Raw genomic sequence first — 21474 nt, 5'->3', positions numbered from 1 at the left:
AAATAAGAAGCAGACATGCCACCAGCTACATTGCTTTTAGTAATAAACATGCCAGTATGCCTGAGCTACCTGGGGGGGGTGTGGGGGGTGTGCTACTTCAAACAATAGAGTCAAACATATGGCATCTGGTGCGACCATCACATACACAGCATTAACATGGCTTTATGCAAGGTTTAACAGATACTGAATGATAATAGAAAAAAGTCTGGAAAACAACTCCCTGGCCTGGGAAGCTGAAGAAAGAGTTGGGATAAACAACTAAAAAACTGGGCTAGAGCGCTGACAAAACAGGACCTTCATCTAAGGTTAAAAAGATCAGAATACTGCCCGTCGAGGAAGCATCACAAGCTTGCCACCATGCGCAGCAAATTCAACACCCTTTTCATTCACTCCTCTGAGAAAAATTGCCAAAGAAAAGCATACTACGCTTTGCCCAGAATATTGTCAATTACTAGGCTTTCTTTTCAATTTTCCCAGTGTTACACTAGCATTACACACTGGAAGGTGTACCAGGAAGGTAACGCTGGCATGGCTTACACAGATTTGAAATAGTCCAACCCAAGAACAGAAGAACTTCATTTGTTTGTCACCACAGACAAACACCTCAAGAAGTTCTGTGTAAATTTGAATCTGATAATCACACTCAACTTCCTCCTCTCTTCACAACGGATTTATAACTATTCTCTTTTTGCCTATTTGCGAGTTTGGACTGTAGCTAGAGATAAACTTACATAATTCACCAGTAAACTGTCCTTGACTGTTTGATCCCACATAGCCTACATCGAGAAGGTCACTGGCATTGCGTTGGTGACCTCCTCGCAAGACTTCACCTTTTCTAGGTCCGGTCGATCCTTTAGAAGAAGCTGTTCCTGAAGAGCTGTGGCCACCAGGGGATGGGAAGTTGGGTTTACTATATGGTACGAGTGCCTCTTCTAGAAAAGAACAGAAAACAAAATAAATTCCTATAAACAGGAATAAACAAACTAGTCTTATATGGACATCATATATTCCTGCCCTCAGATATCTTGTCTTGCTTTATAGCATGGCACTTTTACCTAAGAGAATACACAACTCAATATTGTATCTCACATACAAAGAAATCAGTACGAATTTAATCTTGCTTTCATGTAATCTCCTAAGTTAGTTTGTATTAATTATAGAAAGTCTAGATTTATTATGAAGTAATAGATTATGAATCATAGCTACTTTAATAAAAATAGATGCACGTACAATTTCCAAAACAATGCAGCTATGATTGGATTTTCGCTTTCAGCCGACACAAATGTGCTTTTTCCTTTTCTTCAGCTTAAATTATGGTAACCTCAGTCAATTTGGATAAAGAACTACAATATCAGCTAACTTAATTAGCTTTCAGCAGCTCAGTAATTTCTTACAATGCAAAGTACACTGAAGATTTTTTTAACTGGTTGTGAATTACACGGGAAAATATACTATATATAGCATTAGAAGTTGTAATATTTGGGGTGAGCAAATCTTCCTGAAGCTTGTTTCATGTTCCATTGGAAGCAAAAGGCTTATTTTTGCTCACTTGGATTCTTCCTCTGCGAAGACCTGTAATAATGAACTGCTCACAAGAGCAGGATTAATACCAATAAAGGATTGTATGCCTTCATACAGCATGAAGTAAATCAAGCCATCACATCTGATTAGAGTTTCCAGGAGATAATGTTGAAATAATCCTAACTTAAGAAGCAAAACAGCAGCACTGATTTAACACTGAAATAGAAGCACTGTTTTATTTCTTTGCTGTGTATGATCCACTTTTTCTTCCTCAGAAGCTGAAGAAAGAGACCTTGCTAAATATAGTTTGATTCAAGAAAGAATATGAATATATGTGCTTAACCTCAGACACAGGAATTGTCCCTTCTGAAATCAGTGGAATATCTCCTGCTTGAATCTTACATTTGTACAGTGAATCTGGACTGAAAGGGGTTTCTTTATTTTGCTTTTCCCATTGTCTTCTCTCCTAAAAAGCCTGATGAGGGGAAACAGACTTTCTTTGACAGAGGGCAGGAACACAGGAGAAAAAGTGGGTGGGGATGGCTGGAAATAAAGAGGAGATAAAAATGCTTTTATTCACAGTCGTGGAGCCTTTGCAAAGGTGCAGCAGAGGCACAAGGGATTTTCTTCTTTGTGCCCACTGCCACAGCTGAGCAGGACATGGGAATTCCTCATGCGATCTGCTATTGAACAGAACCCAATTGTAAGGTAAAGCTGTTGCAGAAGAGGGCAGGCTGCTGATTCTCATTCTCAGCCCAAGTATCTCCCTCTAGCCCTGGGCAAGGGACCAGAATATTTGCGCTGCAGGACGTAAGGGCATTTTCAGTGTTTTGTGCTGTAACTGTGTGCTGTTCTTGCTGAAACATAAAGAAACACTTAAAAGACATAGTAAAATGTCATTTAACAGCCATAGCCTCCTAAATTACGTTACTTGTTCTTTATATATCAAGCCCTAGCAATAGAATCAGATGCAAACCTGGTTTCCAAAGGCTGGCTAAAATATGGAACAGCTTGCATTAAGGCAGCAATAAAGCAAGCAGCATAAATCAGTTTAGCAGAAAGCTGGATACATTTTTAACGGATGAGGAAAGAAGTCACTAGCATTGCAAAAGAGTTTGAAAATGACATATATGGTCAATTGATTTGTTTTTCTAGTTTGTGGACTCAGGATAAGGCCTCCTTTGGGTTCAATGAAACATTGAGAAAAAACGACCTTGAATAAATACAAAGTGCATTATCATTATAGAGCATATGGTGTGTTACATTATCTGTTGTGCCCTCAGAAATAAATATAATCCATAAAATAAGCAATTGTGACATTAAATAAAGACTAAGTTTCCCACAACATTCTAGCACATGAAAGGTAGTTGTCTTAAGTCCTTAGAACGGTCTCATATTTATTGAACACTCAGAACAGAGCCCCGTGCCCAAGCCTTGCAGAGAATATGGGGAGGCTTTGCCAATGCCTTTCTCTTTGAAATACTGAGCCTCTAATTTGAAGATACAATTCTAACCCCTATGAAATCAGGGTATGTGTATGTAACAATGTTTCTATACCCCATAAGATAAGCCAAAGGCTTTTAACATTATCAAAACTATTTTAACTTGATCTAGGCACTACTTTCTTTAGAGGGGTAGCTGTGAATGTCATATTTGATGTGCTGTGACTGGGGTTCCACAGTGAAGCCGTTGGCAGGAACTCAGTGATCTTGTTTATACTGAAAGCAACCAGTGGAAACATGGTTCCCAGAATCAGGTATTTTTATTCTATTCAACTGCAAACCAAAGGTCTTGCTTTGAAAATTTCACTCACAGCATGGTCATGTCTGAATGAAGCCCCCTATGCTGCAAATAGCTATTTTCTGGAAGCTGATAGCTTGATAAATGAGAAAGTCATGTTTCAACATATTGAAAAGTAGGGCAGGATAAATCTCCAGAGATCCTTGTCGTTAAACAGCACAATTTATACCATTCAACCCCCCAGATTTAGTAATACAAACAAGCACCACATACAAAAGTAGCCTTTTTTGAATCTACCAGAGAAAAGAACACAGAGCAAGAAAGCTGTAGCACAAGAAGCTGGGATGAGAAGACAGACAGATACGAAACTCTGGCCACCCTGTGCACAAGTTTTATGAGTCCCTCAGATGGGTAAAAACATTATTTCTCCTAGGGAAATCCTTTGTCTTGCACAAAGGACATGCAATTGCTCTGGTCATCCTGAATTTGACAAGAACAAGATACCTGTAATCAATTCAGCCCTAAATTCAATGCTTGTGTATGCACTGGAAATGTCAAGATGAGGTTCTTTTTATTTAAGGACAGATAAATGCAAGTCCTGCAGGTGGGGATTTTACTACTGTATACCCTCAATGTATCACAGAATAACTGACAACTTCCATTTGCACGCTTATGAAGCAATGGAAAAGGAAGGGACTTCTTGCTAACCAGGTCAGAGAAGCAACCTTCATAATTATTTACAAAGAAATGAGATATATAAAGTATATCTGAGCTATTTTCTATGTTTGTACGTTTTGTACATTGTAATTAAAATTGCCATTTCACCAAGTACCATGAACTTCACATGCTATTTTTAAACCTCGACTTCACATCATCATTTCACAACATGAACTCACTTGTTTATGCAGCTGAAGTATTTGGGGGTTTAGTGGTACTATTATTGCTATATTTTAAAATATGAATTGTATTTAAAATATTTACATTTTAAATATGGGTAGCAATACTTCCTAGAAGGTCTATATTGAGTAAATCCTGCCCCCATGACAGGTTTGCCTGCATATTTTTTTAGGATGTCATTGGTATCAGTGTGCTAGCTTAACAAGGAGCATTAATAGTAGGATAAAGATGAATATGAGTTCCTCTAGTGTTACTTTGGGAGCTACATGAATATCTGAAGAAACAGCATAGCCCTACAAAAATCGCCACGTCTAGTATCCTTTTTTTCCTTGTTTTAATCTTCTTAATTGTCCTCTTGTATCACTAATCACCACTGGGACAGCGTGATTAGTAGGTTAAAGAAAATACCCTACTATGAGAGTAAAAGCTGAAACAGCAGCTTTTCCTTGAGGTCAGGCTGATAGAAGGAATCTGCAAGTATTATAGAACTCCAATTCCAGCTCAGCATCACCTCCTGCACCCATTTTTAGAGACTTGAAGCCCATTTAGGAAATAAAGTCAGCACTCAGCAGCGAGCAGGTCCTGTATAAAGGTGAAAACCTCCACTGTCATCTTGCTAAGCCTAAGAGATGAATGTTACTTGGTCATCCATGAATAAGTGGAAGACTGTTTTAAATACTGCTGGAAGGAATGTCAGTAGCTCAGAAGGACTGGCCTTCTTGCAGGCATGCAAAAGCAACCGCTGCCAATTTAGAAACAGGCTGCAAGAAGTAGAAAATGTGTCCCTATATGTATAAATAAATGCATCTAACAAAAAATACTCTGAAAATCTGTTTCTCCTTCCCTGCCTGCCTGAAGCTGTTCCCGTTTTTTCCAGTGCTCTGCTTGAAAACATTATTAATTGCCAAAACACTGTAAAGAACGCACCGAGTCAGGTGCTAATGAGATTTCATTGTTGCAGGAGTGAAAAATCCTTGCTAGGTGTTGCTAGCTCCCATTTCACTTTGCCTTTTCTTATTTTGCAGCCTGAGCCTCGCCAGTGCTGGCACGGAGGGGCTGGAGGTGAGCCTAGACTCCTGCCAGGCACAGAAACCCTCAGCTGAGCAGTGTCAAGGAGCCGTCTGCATTGCCTCGGCTGGTGCAGCACACACACACCTGATCCGAAGGCTTGTTTGTGTTGGGCTTTCCTGAAATCCTCTTGGCGGTCTGTAGAGCTTATCCACTCCTGGGTTTGCCGCTGCCACTCTAGTGACGTCCTAGCTTGCCGGTCCAGGGAGCTCTTTGTTTCATCTATGTTCGGAGCATGCTGCCTCTCAAGAGAGCTTCCTTTCCTCTCTGCTGAGCCTCCACGCTGGCCAGGGACTATTTGCTGCCTTAAACCCTGACCAGGGGGCGGGTCGGGTGGTGGTGGAAGATCTAAAAAACGTGAATAAGATTTAGATGAACTAATTTTTTCAATTGAAACAGAAGGTGTATTTGATGCTGAAAAGAAAAGTCCCTTGCAAATGGCATGAGTTACTTCCCTTGGTCATTGTAAAAGGAGGAAATTCCACGTTAAACAGAAATGTGCTTTTAACTTTAGCTGGTTTTTTGTTCAGGTTACTGTGCTGTTAGCTCTTTCTAACTTCCATAAAAATCAATAGATTATGAGCCCTGACTTGCACTTCTAAGCACGGGGCTTATTTTCTGTGGGGTATACTCCAGCTGGCTCTTTCAGTAACAGCAAGCAAGTAGGGCTATGGAAAACTGATCTGTGCCAGCTGACTATTTCCCCCCATCATACTGGGGATTGCTTCATCATGCCCACTTTTGAGCTTCACCTTCAGCTCGAGGTTTAAACTCAAAATCCAAGTCTACTTTAACAAAATCAATGAAATGCCACAAAAAATTTGGAGAAAAATCATTCACAAAACTACTGTCATTGGAAAAGCCTCAATACATCTGAGAAAAATGCATGTTGAAATGGAACCACCAAACAATGGGTGAGCATTTTATTCAAGTACTGTTTGAAAGGTCAGCCAAGAGCTGGAGTCTTCACAGACAAGATAATGGCCACTCAAGTTTAGCAGTCCTGCAAATATAACGGATCAAATACAATTTCAGCTGAACACTGAAAAGCACTTGCCTGGTCTCTAATAACTCCTGTGCTTTTCAAGTTTAACACTTAGGCTACGAAGATGCTTGCAGAATTGAAGATCAAGCTTCTAACCACATTTGTGGAGGCAAAAGTACATTTTGTTTATTAGTCCTTGACCCAAGGTAATTATAGAACCTGGATAACTATAATTCCAAATGTAAGATTTTCACTTAAACTTATTTGATAGTATAGAAAAGCCTCAGATTATTAAGAAACAAACCAATCAAACCAAAATAAAAATAAACAGAAAAGAGAAGCAACTTTAGTATTGTAATGAAAAATCTCTCATACTGGATAGATATATATGTAGAACACTTGTTGATAATTATGGTTCGGGGCAATTCGTAGCCCAAGTAAATCTGTGCAGCCCCACCAACTTCACTATATCTAGGTCAGTTTACACTAGATGTGGATCTGTCCTGCTTTTGAGTCTTTTATCTTACAGCATTGTGGAGGTTTATCAGGGGATTGAACTTGGCTCAACAATAGACATGGCAATGTAAACCTCTGCTTTGCCTGCAGGAAAGTCTGATGTTTATAGCTAGTGAAACTGCAGTTCATTTTAGAAATCAGTGAGGAGGCCTTTGGAGGGAATTCATTTCAAAGTCTGTATTCTGGCTTTATAAAACGCTACGCAGACTTTTTGTCACGTCCTTCCTGTTAGAGGTGGACATACCTCATACCCCATATATAGGGCAGAAATGCTTCCAAAGCGGCTGAGATGTCATTCCATCAACACTGTCTCACAGACAAATGAGGACGTGTTGGTTATTTGTGTCTATAAGGGAAAGAAGTTGTATTGGATGTTGCTCCCATACTTTTGCTCACAGCTGAAGTGCTATATCCTGGATTAAGATAACTGCCTTGTGGCTAGAACAGCCTTATAATAATCTGCCAGTGAGCTTGGTGTATGCTTTATGTTCAGCACTAATTTATTTGAGAAATTTTTAGTTATGAATATAGATGTGACCTTTCATGACAATGGCTATACATGAGTTACTGTAGATGGAAGCGGGAGGGTATGGGAGCTTGCCAATGTTAAAATTGCTTTATAGCGTTGGCTTCCAAAATGGCATTTCTTATAATTTATTTCACTGCGATCATAACCAGTTAATGTGGAGAATCACAACACTGGCATCTGCTTATGCAATCTGAAATAGAGATTACTGAAGTTGTGATTTATAAGCACTTTATGGAAATGCATTGAATCGAATAAACACAGTCATAACATGACATCTGATATTGCAATTTTGCAAGATAGAATATTTACCCTTCAATAGAAACAAAGTTTTTAAGTAGCATCATAGCAAAAAAAAGAAGAAAGAAAAGAAAGGAAGAAAAAAATTAAAATTAGTGCAGTATTAAACTTCTTAACATACAACACCCTTCTCTGGAAATTGCTATCTAATAGTTGCTATTAATTAGATACTGAGAATGAAAGAAGGTTTGTACATAAACCATACTGCATGTGGTAGAGCTAGCTGCAACTCCTCAAATTATTGTAGATTTATGCTGCTGACCTACTGTTAACACAGTTCTTGCTTTCGTCCAGTCACAAAACGGGTGTAACAATTGCTTTATGCATAGAAGCGAAATGAAAGACTGTGTCTGTAAAGTTCTTTGAGTGTTTCAGACCTGTGGGTAAGTTGAAACTAAAAATAAAACTTATCTTTTAATGAAGCTTCACACAATTCTAGAAGAGTTACAGGTACTACGGAATTAATGCAAGCTGGCTCCAGCCTGCGTACAGAAAGGCTGAACTATGTCAGACATGTCTGAGAAGATCTGTAAGAACTAGACAACTGACTAAATAGTTTGCTTTTTCACCTTCAACCTCACTCAGGTTGATGGTCAAAGTAACACCTACCTTTCCTTTTTAATTAAAGAAGCTGGAAGAGAACTTCATTTGGAAATGTGGCTTTTTATTTGCTCTACAGCTTAAATCCTGCAGTGCAAATCTTCTGCCTTTGGTAAATTACTAAATATGCTCTGTTATCTTGCCTGGGCATATATAAAGACCCCGTGTATTTGGAGTCATGAGTTTCTTCCTGCAGTTCCTCAGAGAACGGTCTTGCCTTTCCTTTCCTCTCCTCAGCCAAACATGTCCACACATGACTATGCACGTGTCTCCACACACGCTTGCAAGCATGCACATACATGATGGTTAATAGTTGGCATTTCAACTGCTAATAAAGGAGTAACAGATATCGGACAAGCTAGTAATCTCAGTCCCTAATGGGCAGACTTACTGCCACATACAGGCAAGCCAACTCTTTCCATCATGTCTAGCACTTCAGAGAAGTTCTGAAACAAGAAATTTGTGGATTCAGCAGCATTTTCAGTGAAGATATCCAGAATGTTCTCACTGATTATCACTGTAGTTCCACCTAAATGACATTTATCTTCCAGGTGCCAGACAAAACCCTCACTGAGCTGGTAACTTACAAGGCCAGTGGGATGTCATCCAGACTACCACTTGCAGCCTCTAATGGCAGGATGATCAAACTTGCAAGGCAATTTGTAAGTGCTTTGGTGAGGAGGTGATGGTCTTATTGATTTAGTAATGGAGGGATTGTGATTGAGAAGCTGTAGGACATCAGAGTGCCTGATAAGAAACAGATGGATGTTCACCCTGGGATTACTCCAGCTCTTCTTTAGAAGGCAGAACATTGGCCAAATGATTCAGACACCAGTCAAGCTTTGGCACAGACTCTCATTATTAACTGGAAAAAGCAGCAAGTTACAGAACTTACAAGTATAAGGACATTTCTTTCTACCTGTGCCAGTGATTTGTTTTCCTAGGGGTGATAATTACTGCAACATTTAATAAGCCTCTGAACCACTTTCTAGCATCAGAAGATAAGCATCTTCTCTACGGTGATCCACCTTAGCAAAGATTGATTTGTAATACGGAATAGCAAGTCAGTGGCAAAGCTAATAGAAGTCTTAAGTTCCAGTTCTCCTTTTTAACCCCTTACCATACTTCCCTTCTGTCTCCTCTTTGGTTTTTATTTGAACATCGTGCTCCGCTGAGGAAGAGCTTTTAACTTTAGTCATGCAGTTACTGTGCCACAACCTATATGACAGATTCCACTGTTCTGCAATTTGTGAATACATCGTTTCAAGGGGAAAAAAAATATTCCTTGAGCACTAGAAGAAAAAACCCTCCAATTTGCTTTTTATGGTGCAGTGTGTGTTTTGAATAAAGGTTTTCCTCATCTGAGGGATTCATAAAGTATTCCTCCTCTGTGGATTTGCTGTGTCTCTGGGGTCTTTTAGGATGCAGAAGTTAAAAACCAAGTTGCACAGCAAGACAAATATGGAGACTCAATCTAGAGTCAGTCTCTAGAGGATTCTGACCTGCGACCAGAGAAAATGAACAATCAGGCTTTTAGGGGATTTGTGTGGATCGCTGTCAAAAGTAAGCATGAAGTTGTACCCTCATATGCTTACACAGTCTGGAATCTGTGCTATGTGCTAAGCAATACAGCTCCTTAGGCCTTTTCCACTGTCCCCACATGGGTACAGTTAACAAGGAGGAAGTGTTCAGGATGTGTATGGGAAAGGGCAGAGAAAAGACATGGCTGGAGCTTACCTGGTCAATGAAAATTTAAGACAACAGATTCCCAGTATGTGATGACACTTAAACCCAGGATGCTAGGACCCAGCCAGCTTGGGAGTTTGAAGACAAACCAAGTACGTTCTCGTGATGAATCCAAGAGGAAGCAGTTGTAAGTGAATGGATTCGAGACATCTCAAAGCCAGGAGAAAATAAATAAATAGTGATGCTTCCCACTGAAACTGGGACAGCCCAGGGCCAAATGACGTGTCCTAGATTAGATCCAGAATTGCTGGATCTACCTCAGGTTCTCCTACTTCCTTTTTCTTTACTGTAGCTTAAGCACAGTGGTATCGTCTCTGTCAAGTTCACTGCAGTATTCCACACAAAGCATGCAGTGTATACTAGAGGTTCCTAAATTCATTCTGTTTACAAACACACGGGTGGCAGCAGCAATCTTTAGCTTCCTTAGCTGGCAAATGTTCTTTTGCAAATTTAGCTGTGACTCAGACTTGCTGTTACGTTTTAATGACCAAATTCAGTAAGAATTGAAGTGGAAAAGCTGTACCATTTGTGTTTGTTTGTTCCTGTGGTAAGACTGGATGAGAAAGGGTCCTCTTATTACTCCATTATTATTTACATTATAAATCTTTGGAACATACAGTAAGCACTTTAGCTAGTTTGTAACAGACAGTTCTAAGCCAAAAGTGTCCATAAGCTGTTACGGTTACTCTCTGTCTAAGAGCTGGATTGCTGAAGGAAGTAGTATATAACTGGTATTCTGACACAAATATATGAAACAAACTCCAGTAAGATCAATATTTTATAAAGAATAAATAAAAGACAATAGGAGATTCCTCTTTTAAAATAAATCTCCAAACCTGACCTCTTTCACTAATATAAAACAAGGCCAGATTTTACGATGGAGTCACTGCCTGAGGAGTCACACTTCCACCTGTCTCATCACCTGAACTGGAATCCCATTAATTTTCTGCTACCCACCTTATTGTTAAATATTTCTATAGCAATAGTACTCCAAAGCAGAAGTATTAAGGTCCCACCATACTGAGTGTACCACAAACTCACATGTACACCGAATTTGTGGCCCAAAAGGCCCACAGTTCATGGTGAGAGGATGTGTCACACAGAAGGGTTAACTGAATGAAAGATTATTGCCAGCACCACAAGCAACACCCATAATTTCCAGTTACTATTCTTACAGACATATCTATTTAATAGATCTGTGCAGCAGGGAGGCCTCTGGAATATATCCACAAGGGTAGGGCATTAATGTTTAAACCAATTCAGATCCATACGAGCGGAGTCTAAGCTACTTTAAGTGGCTTCCCCAAATAATATGGTAGTGAGAATGAGTCCCAGGGCATGACGTGTAACCCTTCGGTGGACTTTCACTTCTGGAACCTGTTCTCTAGGGTCATGGTCTGACAAACAAGGAATCTGGCAGAGCATACTGCAGAACCTTATCTGTACCCCTGATGACATTAGTGAGAGGAGAGCTCTGGTGGTTTTAGTGGCCACAGTCCACCTTGCAAGCTCTTAATACATTTTATACATGCACCTAGAGTGACAAATAGCACATTATAAATAAAACTAAACATACTCTCCACCGAATCTCTTTATTACCTGTCGAAAGAAGATAATGGAGTTGGACTTGATGATCCCTATGGATCAGCGACTACAACTCTCAAGTAAATGTTACTAGCATAAGGGAGATGTTTATACTAAAATCTAAAGTAATTTTTTTTTTTCTTAATTTTACCTTCCCCATTCACAGGAAGATTTGTCAAGGTGTACTGAGGAGATAGACTCAATGGCATCACACCCACTACCATGGTCCAGACAGCGTTATGAGAGCCACTGAGGCAGGTGGGACAGTCTAGTTCTCAGAACTGCACCACTTTAAACACTGAAAGCATGAGGAAAGTGATCACGTCTCCATCTGCGTGGCATTACAGATATCCTTAGTGGTGCCTTTAACACTGTTTTTCCATTTGCTGGCTTCTCCCTCTGATCACTTAAACACCTACAGGGGCCACGACAGAGATCAGAAGAAATGAAGGGGAGGTAGCCAGCCAGCCACCTTTCTAACCAGACCTCCTCCAACAGTTACAGGCAGCAATTGCATCCTTTGCCAAACTCAAGAAGAGGCAGACAAAGACAATGGAAGACTGAACTGATCTTGGTCATTAATAGAGCAGAATAAACATGCCTGAAATTTCCAGATGGGAAGTGGTGATCTGAGAGAAGAGGAGATGTAAAGGAAAGAAACAAAGCCACTGAGGTCAGTGGATGTCAGGAACGAAGCAGCATGGACAAGGCATGAGGCAGAATCATGAGAGAAGTGTAGAATGTATTACTTTAACTGTTGGGCAGCTGTCAAAACCAGCACAAAACAAACAATGCATTTTGGGACTAGCCCTACCTTTCTCCCTAGGAATTCATGGCATTCTGCTATTGCTTGTGGTGGCTACTTTCATATAATGTAATATTAACCACGGGCCATCTTTTTAATGTCAACTCATGTATAATTTTGGGGTAAGACACTGAGATCTGAGGAAACCTAAGAGATGCTAAGATGTTCAGAGCTGAAACGAAGAAAGGCTCCTTGAAGACTCACTTAACCAAGTTCCACAGCGCTAGCGTTGCCATGTTGCTCATATGGGAACCTGCAAACCCCACTTCACCAAGCAAAAAATGTACCATAATGTATATTCTTTAAAAGATTACTCTATATTCTCCCACTGCTTGTTGCAGGTTCTCATCAGGGACTTCACCACAACACTTACCATCTGTTATCCCCTCCCTGCGATGAGGCAAGGAGGGTTGGTCCAACCGTCCTCCCTTGTGTTTTTTAGTGGGCCTCGGCCTCTGACTCTGATTGACAGCTGCACTGGTGTTGCTGTCAGTAGAAAAAGGACTGCTTGGCCGAGGTCTCTGAGAGGAAGGATATGCTTTGCCTAAAAGAGAAAGAGAAACCAGATGAAAAAAGCAATGTTATTGCCTTGAAATGGGCTGTTCTACTAATGTCTGTTCTGAAACATTACATCAGGTCTAATTCTCAGAGGCGAGCAAGTGTCCCCTCCAGGTACCCACTAATGACAACTGCTCGAAGACACACTGCAATAAGTGAAGTGAGAAACTTGGCATTCTTTTATCTTTAACTTTTATAATTAAACTCATTCCATCTGTTGTGATAAAACTACTGTATGCCATGTAAATCCTACCTGCTCCGTGTGCTGAGCAGATGTGTTATAACAACTCCTCAGCCTTGAGAAGGGAAGGAATATAGTTCTGCAATCATATCAAATTTATCTCCTCTTGCCTTTCACCTTCACGTTTGCTGAGCTGGCTTCTCATTTTAGGGGGTCCCATATGCACTGTATATCTGGAGTAACTCCAGTGAGATAAACGTAACTGATTTTGTAAGCCATGTAGCAGTGTAGGTTTGAATGCTTAAGAGGCCTCTTTTCTCAAGGAATAAAAATGGAGGTATATTTAAATGCTAAAATGTTCACGTTGATTTTCAGTGGGTTTATATGTCAAAAAAAAAATGTATACTAAGTTTATTCCTCATATCTTTATATATGTATCTGTGTATATATATACTAATCAAGCTGCATGATTTCTCTTAAAAAAATAATCCTTGATGCTGTTCTATGGAGCAGATCATTAAAAGCATCATGCAGGAACAGCTGGAGCACAGTTTACTTACAACATTCACTTCCTCTTATTTGATGTTTTTATTCAGTTAACTATGCTTATGGATTAATAATAACTGATGAAAACTAAAGATCACCATCTTTTACCTTCCTTTTTTCATCTGTATGTCATTCCTGACAAGTATATTTTAATTACTTTAGAACTGATACTTCAAATTCTTAAATGTTTTTATACTGTCTGCTGAGGATAATGCCAGAAGGTCTGCCCTTTCAATGCTAGTTTAGGCCCAAACGGTGTAAAAGTTCATGGGAAGTGGCAACTGACCCCAAAATAGTAAGGAGTTCATTTATCTTCTGGTTAACTTGGAACAGGATCTACCCTGCCGTGAGTTTTGTCTTCCAGTAAAACCTTCTAACTGATGTGCAGCCTGAGGAGGACACTGCTCTTAGGCAGGCTTGTCTCCCAGCGGCATGTCACTGCCAGCTATCGGAGGTTGCCACGTTTGAATCCCTCATGTGGATGTTCCCTATGTCCAATTGAACTTAAACAGAAGGTATGACTTTGTGAACCTGGCTCATTTTAACTGAAATGGGTTACAGAACACTCACCCAAGTAGCTAATTCTGGAGCAGTAATAATCATTTGGGGAAAGGCTGGAAACATTAACCTCTATAGCTGGCACAGCTGCAGCCAGACAAAGACAAGTCACCAAGCCCTTGTTTCATAGATAAGGACAGAACAGCAAAATAGATATAGACAAAATATCAAAATTTCAGTTAAAAAAAGAACACTAATGCAAAGAACTTCAGACGTGAGCCTGAAATCCCACCCTAGCTCACAGCACACTGCACAGATGTTTTGCTAAAATAAACTTGCGGCATGCAAGTGCAACTAGTGAGTGCAGGACGAAGAGTCTTCACACTGATTCTCTTGACTAAAGAAATGTGCTTATTCATTCAGAATGTTGGTTTGAAAAAGAAATAGGCACCGAACATTCTCTCTTTTATACCCCCATGAAAACAAGGAAAAATAAATAGCACTGACCTAAGTCAGACATGGGGCAAACACAAATGATGTGCAGGCTCCCTAAACACATTTTTCAGTGCACCTAATAACTGATTACAGTTTCTTGTATTCGTATGCAGCCCTTCCAGTAAGAACTGCTGAGCATGTCACACTCTCTGATAGATTTCGTGTGTAAGTGAAAAGAAGAATGAATCTACTAATTCTTGGTTTAATTTCCCAATTAAGGAAAGGAAAGCTGTCTGAACTTCACGGCAAATCACACAATGGCTTCTGGAAACTGGATTCAGAACGTCTGGCAGGAGAGACACCATGCACCTAGATTTACCAGTGCCTCTTATGCTTGGCAATCAAACACACTCATGTGAGACTATCAAGTTGGACTTCTCCCTTCATATCAATGACGATATCTCACAGCTGTTTTGAAAGGCTGAAAATAACTGTCCAGACTGCAAAGGAATAGAGAATCAGGACCTTCAGAAATAATACTGCTGCTTCTCCACTACAAGACACCATTTTGCACAGTGCGGGGTTTATTGTGGTGCAGCAGGTCCATAACAGGCATGTCTGATGACCCATGCTACCCTGTAAGCACTGGGGAGTTATTCCCATCTGCCGAGGTTTCTGTGAGGAAAGGAGGGGAGGGCTATCTGTTTACACGTGGGGTTTATTTTGTTTCCGTTTTGCCTGCTGGATCACTAAGGATTAAGAAGGTAATAATCAAAAATCTCTACCACGAACGTTGGATATTTTGGATACCCTAAACTTTAGCAGTCTGTCTGAGGCATTACATGCAAGTACTTAGTTTAAGTGCATTTGTGACCTAACTAAGGTAGGAAAAATAAGTGACAGGAGGGCTCTCCTCCTTTCCTTGTACTTTCCATTTACGTAGCTACAATAAGAAATTATATTTACTTAAAAACATGTGTTTGTGTGCCCATTTACTTTTGCTACGTGTGTGTCTGTGATAAAAGCCAAATTAACTTTGGGTGAATCTGCATATTAGCTTTTACTGAGGTCAAAACCACCACCAAAATACAGTTGGGAAGGATTTGCTCCTTTCATTCAAGACTTTAGGAGACTCTTCAAGCAAAACTGTATTATAAATTACAGTTTGGCCATCATAGTAGATGAATGAAGGTCTACAGCCATTTTTGGTTTGTTTTGCTTTGCTTTTTCCAAATGATGAGACAGATTTATTCTATTTCCCACTACTGTAAGAAGCAAGTGAGAGTTTTCACTACTTTTAACGATGAAATAACTTTTAAGGGTGATCACAGTCAATGGCAAAATTCCCAGTGATTTGAGAAAAGCTGTGTCTGTCCACCCTGTACTTTGTTAGCCAAACAGGACTTTGCCATTGATTCTGTTCTTCATTCCTAATGTTCCTATAAGGCAGTGTTTGCCATGAAGTCATAGTATGTAGAAAGCCTGTGTTTCAGCTCTACCATGTGGAGACATTTCTCACAAATTTTACTGAAGGACATACTTCACACCAGACTAACAGTAAGAAATTTTAAATAATAGGAACATTATGGGACCTAAGGGCAGGAATGGGCTGAGATGGCATAACAAAAACATGACCCAGGTTCATCCTTTGCTATTAGATTTGTGGATTTAAATAATTAGTTACTTCTGCTATTTTGATAAGACAAAGCAAATGCAAATACATTAATTTTTTATAGAATATTTAAAAATAACTTACTTTTTTTTTTACAGAAATAAAACTTATGGAGCTTTAATAACATGAACTAATTTATGCTTACTTTTCAGTAATTCATTTTAGAAGACTGGCTGTTTTCAAAAGCAGTAATCACTTTACCTTTGTTGCACTTATCTTGGCAGATTCAGTTGGCATAATTTAAATTAAATTTTATCAAAATATATTAACTTATTGAATTAACTGCCTTTAAATCAGCTATTAAAAAGGCTTTTAAACAGTTTGTATTGTTAACAATAAAAGCACAACAATCCACCCCATGCTTAGAAAAACTTCACAGAAAAATACACTTTTGCAGGAAGAGATGCAACTGAAGAGCAGGGATGGAGATAATAGTTTAAATACGTTGTTCATCACCAGAGATTTTGCAAGAACCAAAATCATCAAAAGACTGCACGGGAGAATTATTAGTGATCTCTTCATCAAATTAGTAAACCGAGCATATGTCAGTAAATCTATAGCAGAGTCAGCACAGAGGGAAACTGCAGCAGATTGAAAGTGCAGATTAAAAGCTTATGCTATTCACTACTTCAAATCACTAAAACCAAAACCTAACGCAAGGTTTCGTTTAAAATATACTGATCAAAGTATCTCCATCCACCTTATTCCATGCATGTTAGACAGGTGTGAGACGCAGGTTCACTGAGAAGAGAAGAATAGGCAGAGACACCCTTCATGCAAGAAAGCATCAACTTTGAATCTACAAACCTGTTCTTGTCAGACTGGTTCCATCCAGCCTAAAACCAGCTTTATCTGCTGCTGCAACCAGTGCTTGTGCAAAACTGCCGCTGGTAAAGATCGAGTCATCTGAGGAGCTACCTACACTAGATCTATGACTAGAAAAGTTACGGTCCTCATCAGACGCAGAACCCCATCCATTTACCATTGAACCTAAAAACAAATGTAGGGGTCTAGTGAGTTGTGCACATTTGATATTTGTTTGATCATCTAAAGCTTAAAAGACCCATTTAACATGTCCTTGCTCAACAGGAAACCCAAAATTCATTTGACAGAGCTTGGTACAAAAGAGCAGCATTCAACTAAACCTTGAAGACCCACATAATACGTCCTTTCACAACAGGAAACCCGAAGTTTATCTGACAGAGCTTGGTATAAAAAAGCACTATCAAAGCTAAGTGGGATTTCATGCATAGCTTGCCCCATGTTGCTTTGATCCTGTAAACAAAATGATACATATTCTCTACAATTGCAAAGGCTCCATAATAAATTCGTTTGAAAGGTAGCAGTTTTCCCCTGGGATTGAAATGAATGTGATTATTTTTTTTATTTGAATTATTATAAATCAATATCTAGTTTGATATTTGCAAAACAAAGTCTTAATTTAGGACAGCACAAGTGTAAGTCTCAGTAGGTATAGCTGAAGTCACATATGGGCTTCAAGAGCTATCCTGAACAAGACTGGCATTATGTCATTTTCTCCAGCAAAACCTTAAAATAGATGAGCAATTTTAATGGCCTGAAGAAATCTGACCTAAAGCGGTTCACTCTATGGATTAAAGTTACTTTCTTAAAAGGTTAGAAACAATTAACATTCAAGAATGGAGCTATGTATATTTAGATTCAATACTGAGACAGTCACTAAGCCAGTGCTGGCCTCATGGTACCTTCTAGCTATGGATTACCACCACTACAGGAGAGGAAAGTGATAATATCATAAAAGTACAGTCAGAAAACCAGATACTGGAAAAAACACATGAAAGAAATATAGAAACCTTGATGTAACTGGAATGTAAAGAGCAAAACAGTGAAGGAAGGATTCCTCTTATTTGTTCTTAATTTATATTTTCTTTTATGTTTTCCAAGGCACGAAGCATCAACACGCTGCCCAGTGTGTCAGTACAACATACTTGCAAAAACTATGGCTCAGTTCAAGTCCATTTTAAAGTACTGAAATTCTGCTTCTTTTGTGGTTCCAGATGGAGTTGATGGTGTTCTGTTCTGTTCTAAAAATCATGGTTAAATGTCACAGGATAGCTCTACACTGTGAAGTGGAGCAGGAGGCAAGGAAAACTTTGCTAGCACCAAGTACCCAGCTCTGCTACAGGAAGAGGGCAGCGAGGCTGATTATTTATCAAGTCCAGCTGAAGTGCAGAGCTACCAGGCTGCTTTTGGGAGCGGAGCTGCTGCATGACATTGCATTGTGTAGACATAGAGTATTGTTCTGAAGCAGCACAAGCACCTATCCTGAAATACCTGACTTGATTTTTAACAACAGTGGCGTGCATATGTTGAAAAAGACCAGTGAACCCATGTGAACCTGCAAAGAACTGATATCCAGAGATACGAAGACACATCTGGAGAGACACATCATGGCCCTGACTTGACCAACTGAATTTATGCAGATGTTTGTGAGATGTGTAGCAGTACAGTAGCCTTTTTTTAATCCATGTCCGAGAAAGTACTATTGTGTTAAAAATTACGAACTAGTAAATCTATACTGACTTGCTTTTCAGTACCATACAGATAGGCTGATTAACTATTGGTGGTGTCAAATATTAAAATATCCTGCAAAAACAAGTCATGAGTGCAATAAATTAACACTGGAATTTAGTCAGTAGCATGCTGCAACAGCAAGCCCAAGAACAAGGGCTTATTTTGTGATGCTGCAGTGACCAAACCTTTTAATGTCAGCAAAGTGACAGGCTATAATAACAGAAGTCCATGCACTCCTAAGTTACAAGAAAAGAAACCGAAGAGGTCTGTGGAGGTCTGACAGGCAGAAAGTGTGTTAAGTGCAACAAGGAGTGACAGAGTTTGATTCTGCTTGCCAAAAGCATGCAGAAAATTGTTATTTTCCAAACAGACTCGACTTGATGCAAACAGATGTAAGGAAGCCTAGATAACAGGAAGGGAAGGCTAAAACTGAATTTCCTCTCAGAACACAGTTTCTGAACTAACAATCAAAGTGCGATAGGACTTCACAGAGAATGGAGAGTAAAAAGGCTTAGTAACAGTTACTGATGATGTATGAAAAGAGATACAACAGATAAAACACTTCATGAAGATGTAAGAAAGTGAAATGCTGTAGCTGAGGACTTTCAAACAATTGCTTATCAACATATTCTGCAAAATATGTAAGCACAAGCTGAAATGTAAAACCATAACTAGACCTACAGATATCAAAGGAGGGTACTCTGGTGCTAAAAATTTAATGTGCATCTTCCTAGTCTCAGGGCCCAAAGGTTTTGAACGGTACATTCTACTCTCTACAGCTACAGGCTGGGCGGAGAAGAGATTCAGAGCAGCCCTGCAGAGAAGGACTTGGGGGTGGTGGTGGATGAGAAACCAAACATGAGCCAGCTTCAGGGTGTGCTTGAGCCAAGAACCCAACCGTATCCTGGGCTGCATCAAAAGAAGTGTGACCAGCAGGTCAAAGGAGGTGATCCTGCCCCTCTGCTCTGCTCTTGTGAGACCTCACTTGGAGTACTGTGTCCAGTTCTGGTGTCCTCAACATAAAAAGGACACGGAGCTGTTGGAGTAAGTCCAGAGGAGGCCACAAGGATGATAAGAGGGCTGGAGCACCTCCCGGATGAAGACAGGCTGAGAAAGTTGGGGCTGTTCAGCCTGGAGAAGAGAAGCTGCGTGGAGACCTCAGAGCAGCCTTCTAGTATCTGAAGGGGGCCTACAAGGATGCTGGGGAGGGACTCTTCGTTAGGGACTCTAGTGGTAGGACAAGGGGGGATGGGGTTAAACTTAAACAGGGGAAGTTTAGGGTAGATATAAGGAAGAAGTTCTTCACAGTGAGGGTGCTGAGGCACTGGAATAGGTTGCCCAAGGAAGTTGTGAATGCTCCAACCCTGGCAGTGTTCAAGGCCAGGTTGGCCAGAGCCTTGGGTGACAAGGTCTAGTGTGAGGAGTCCCTGCCCATGGCAGGGGGGTTGGAACTAGATGATGTGAAGGTCCTTTCCAACCCAAACTATTCTATGACTTCTGTGACTACACAGAGACATATAAAAACAACTAGTGTACAGAACAGGTTTTCAGTATCACAGGCACAAGACTATGGGTGTTTTAGAGGAACTTAGGTGTGAATTGCCATTTGCTCACGTTCCTCTGTCTGTTTGCTAACCAGGCACTCAGCTGTTATACAGCATACAGTACACATGATAATTTGGATGTGATTGTTTTCAGGGTATGACCAAGAACAGTGGCTACTTTTTACCTACTCTTTGAAAAGCTGGACTAAAATTCATCCAATAAAAAAAAATAATCAATGTTTAAGTATGAGATATACTAAGAATCTGCAAAAGCTGAATGTGACCAGGCAGCTAATTGTGAAATCTCTACATTATTTCTACTGCTTCCTGAGCTATTCAGTTTCCTCAATGTTTTCCTCACCAAAACTTGCAGCAGTAAAACCCTGGCTTGCTTTGCCCTCCAGAGGTGTGGACATTGGCTGGAATGCATGGGAATGCTGGAGCCCAGCCCTGGCACCTGAGGCCACCAGGCAGCTGCCTTAACGTGTAAACTGCTTGTTTAAAGGCATCCACTGGCCTCCTGTTTTCCAAATCAGATGCGCATTTGTTTCTCTCTGAACAAAGGCAGAGTCAGAGATGCTGATGTCCCTTTCAGATCAACCGTGTGTTTTGAAATGGAATGAAATAGGCTTTTAGTGTCTCCTTTACATGCAGCTCACTATGTGTTTTCCAAGAGCACATTTGAGTTTTTACACCTTCTGGCAACTGTAAATCTTACTCTTGCTGACAGCAGCAGTAAATGCTTTATGCAGAACAAAATCAACTCTGTGAAAGTTGAACTCGGCTTTCTTGCTCCATAAAATATCTCTTGGTTCTAACGCAAACAGAAAGTTGCTTTGCTCTCAGGGAAAGGTGAAGGGAAGAGAGGTGCTAGCTTCTTGTGGACTGAATACTACCGCTTTTAGTGGCATTTTGCAGGCAATAAAAATGCTATTTTTCCTTGGAAAAGTGTACTCTCAGTTTACTTAAAAAATTAAAAGATCACTTGTGAAGTAAAAGCTGCTCACTGCAACCCTAACACTTTGGAAAATTCCATTAGGTACTTCTCTGTAACAAACCTTATGTGCATGCTTAAAATTAACAAGTGATGTCACCGGGGACTTGTATGTGTATGCTTATGTGCGTTTCTTCACAAGACCAAGATAACATTAAGCCCCTGCTCCTCTGCAGGTTCTTTTGCTGGAACAGGGCTAGACTGC

The 21474-nt window shown here is 40.0% G+C and overlaps 1 protein-coding gene across 1 annotated transcript in view; it reads right to left on the bottom strand.

Moving 5' to 3' along the window:
• The window catches only part of LOC104409925 (roundabout homolog 2-like), a gene marked incomplete at its 5' end in the record, with an annotated part of 58266 nt that overhangs the window by 536 nt on the left and 36256 nt on the right, over positions 1-21474 (bottom strand). Inside the window, 3 exons of the mRNA XM_010019955.1 lie at positions 732-932; positions 5314-5574; positions 12662-12832. Of these exons, the coding sequence (XP_010018257.1) occupies positions 732-932; positions 5314-5574; positions 12662-12832 (633 nt within the window). The remainder of the gene's footprint in view (positions 1-731; positions 933-5313; positions 5575-12661; positions 12833-21474) is intronic.

The sequence above is a fragment of the Nestor notabilis genome, unplaced genomic scaffold (assembly GCF_000696875.1).
Source record: "Nestor notabilis isolate BGI_N333 unplaced genomic scaffold, ASM69687v1 scaffold10048, whole genome shotgun sequence".
In the NCBI taxonomy this organism is placed as follows: Eukaryota; Metazoa; Chordata; class Aves; order Psittaciformes; family Psittacidae; genus Nestor; species Nestor notabilis.
Note: the sequence above shows the minus strand (reverse complement) of the source record. Positions and strands in the feature narration are given on the sequence as shown.